We start from the raw sequence: 2,595 nt of genomic DNA on the forward strand, positions 1-2,595 counted from the left end.
TGTCGGGGCCTGGAACGGGCGTTCACACAAAACGTAAGACTTCCCCTTCCCCTATGGAGCCCAAATTCCCAAACGCCATGCCCTCGCGGCCCAGAGTTAAAACCATCGCTTCCTGGGGGAAACCCCGCCCAGAAGGAATCTAACGGGAGAGCGCGGCGCGTCAACTTCCGGCACACGATAGTAGGTCTTCCGTTATCCACTCTTCAAGCGCCATCCGGAGTGACGACAGCCCGGGGTAACTCTGGGAGTGGTTAGGCTTGCGGGAAGACTGCGCAGGATCCGGCAGAGGCTTCTGCAAAGCATGATTTGAATACTGCTCAGTCGCTACAAAGCAACTAGCGAACGAACAACAGCAGTTGGAAAATGGGTGCACCCGTGACGACCCTTTCGCGTTCTTTCGCCACCACCGTGACGACCCCGTTGCCTTCTTTGGCCACCGAAGTTGTTGAGACCATCACCGAAGTTATGACTACAGCAGGAATCGAGCTCGGCCCAGGGAGCGCGAATGACAACACCTCCGCGGTGCTACGCTTCGAGAACTACCCGCGGCCGGTGTTGACCGGTGGCTTCGTAGCCCTCGTCATCATGGCAATATTTGGCGTGATCTCCAACGCCGTGTCCATCGCCGCGCTGCTCCGGTCCTCGAAGCTTCTGAAGAACGCCACCACGGCGCTCGTGATCAACCTGTGCTTCACCGACCTGCTCTTCTCCGCGCTGAGCACACCGCTGGCTGCGACCGTGTTCTGGAACGCCGGCTGGGTGTACAGCGACGGCCTGTGCATCGCGTACGGCGTGAGCCGCTTCTTCAGCACGGAAGCCTCCATCTTCACAGTCATGGCCATCAGCATCAACAGGTACGTGGCGATAGTCAATCCGGGCCTGTACGCTCGGGCCTTCACCCAGGGCAACAACCTGCTTTTGGTGACCGGGACGTGGCTGCTGACTCTGTCGCTGCTCTTCTGGCCAACGGCGGGCGTGTGGGGCCAGTTCGGCTGGGACAGCGACATCGGCACGTGCAGCGTGGTGCCCAAGAACGGGCGCAGCAGCAAGATGTTCATCTTCATGGTGGCCTACTTCGTGCCGGCCACGTCGATCGTGATCTGCTACAGCCGCATCTACTGGATCGTGCGCATGACGCAGCGCAACGTGCGTCAGTACAGAACCAACCACAAGTCTGCCGCCTTCGTGGCGCGCTTCTTCGCCCAGCGCCAGGACGGGGGCGCCGAGTCCGCGGTGAAGGTGCAGCGCCAGCAGCAGTGCATCGCCAAGGACTGGCGCTTGCTGAAGACGGTGGTCGTAATCTTCGCCGTCTTCACAATCTGCTATCTGCCGACGGCCGTGCTCCAAATCTTCCGTCATATGGACGATTACCCGCTCGCCCACGTGCTCGCGTACCTCACCTACTACTTATCGGGATGCGTTAACCCGCTCATCTACATCTACATGAGCCGGGAGTACCGGGAGGCCTACAAGGAGCTCTGGCTCTGTGCCAAGAGCGCCGCCCTGTCCGAGAGCATGGGAAGCCAAGAGACGCCCGTGTGATTATGATCCTTTTTTTCGGTGTTGCTCGACATTATCGCTACTACTTGACAAGGGCCCTCGGGCGTGCAAGCCATGCAGAACATGTCCATTTCTATTACCCCCTCTCTCTCTATTACTTATCCCGCACATTTGCAATTGAAGCTACTCCCAAAGTAGTACCATAACATCGGAAGAACGTTATTTTTTGTTTTGTGTTAATGTTAGAACAATGTTCCTAAAGACATGTTTTTAATGTTTAGGTAATGATATAAAAAATGTTACATTATTATTTTGGCAAGCGTTATTTAAGCGTCCAGAAAACATTTGTACAATGTAATACTAATGTTAATGTTACATTTCACGAACGTATCGGCGAAAAAGCAAATATTGTTCGAAAAACATTTAAAAACAAAGACAAATATTACATGACATTTCGCCAAACATTATGCGAACCGTAATAAACCATTTCTACAAATTATTGTCGCGAACCATGTACGGGTTTGTTTACTTATTGTTTGTTTTTATTGCCCGGCCGCGCCAAACCCTGTTATATCTGCCCCACGCGAAGCGTGTGTTCCATTCTCTATTTTTATGCCGCACTGGGTATCTCATTCAGATAAAGAGACTGTTTCGCCCTAGCATCACTAGCATAGAAGAGTCTTCCTTGATGTACAATGTTCTGGATGTAAATCGACGGTTCGAGTACCACGCGCGCCGAAACACAAAAAGCCTGCAGAGCAGACGCCGCGGCATTACTATCGCCGTGGCTCCTTAGCGCAAGTCACTTTGTTTACTGCTGCTTCGCCGCCTTTGTATTCTTTGAGTTGTTAGGGGAGCACAAGTTCACTTCAATAAACGTTTTTTCTTTGAAGCCAACTGCATCGTGTTTGGCTTCGTGGCAATGTCAATACTGTCGGAATAAGGTTTTTGTAACACTGCAGAAACACGCTGACCCCTTGCAAAAAGGCGTCAACCGTGTGCGGCGCTGGCAACACTGTTCGCGGCGGCCATGTTGAAGGAGAGTCTGAAAGTCTTCTCTCGATCGCTCGCTCTCTGTGAGGTAGTATGGCAAGT

General features: G+C 53.0%; 1 protein-coding gene across 1 annotated transcript; it reads left to right on the plus strand.

Moving 5' to 3' along the window:
* Positions 1 to 363: 363 nt before the first annotated feature.
* Positions 364 to 1,542, plus strand: LOC144166309 (G-protein coupled receptor moody-like). Its single transcript, XM_077695837.1, has one exon. It carries the CDS (start codon positions 364 to 366, stop codon positions 1,540 to 1,542), a length of 1,179 nt encoding a protein of 392 aa, XP_077551963.1.
* The last annotated feature ends 1,053 nt before the right edge of the window (positions 1,543 to 2,595 follow it).

Source organism: Haemaphysalis longicornis, unplaced genomic scaffold (assembly GCF_048455015.1).
Source record: "Haemaphysalis longicornis isolate Haplotype H1 unplaced genomic scaffold, Haemaphysalis longicornis Haplotype H1 scaffold_168, whole genome shotgun sequence".
NCBI classification, from domain to species: domain Eukaryota; kingdom Metazoa; phylum Arthropoda; class Arachnida; order Ixodida; family Ixodidae; genus Haemaphysalis; species Haemaphysalis longicornis.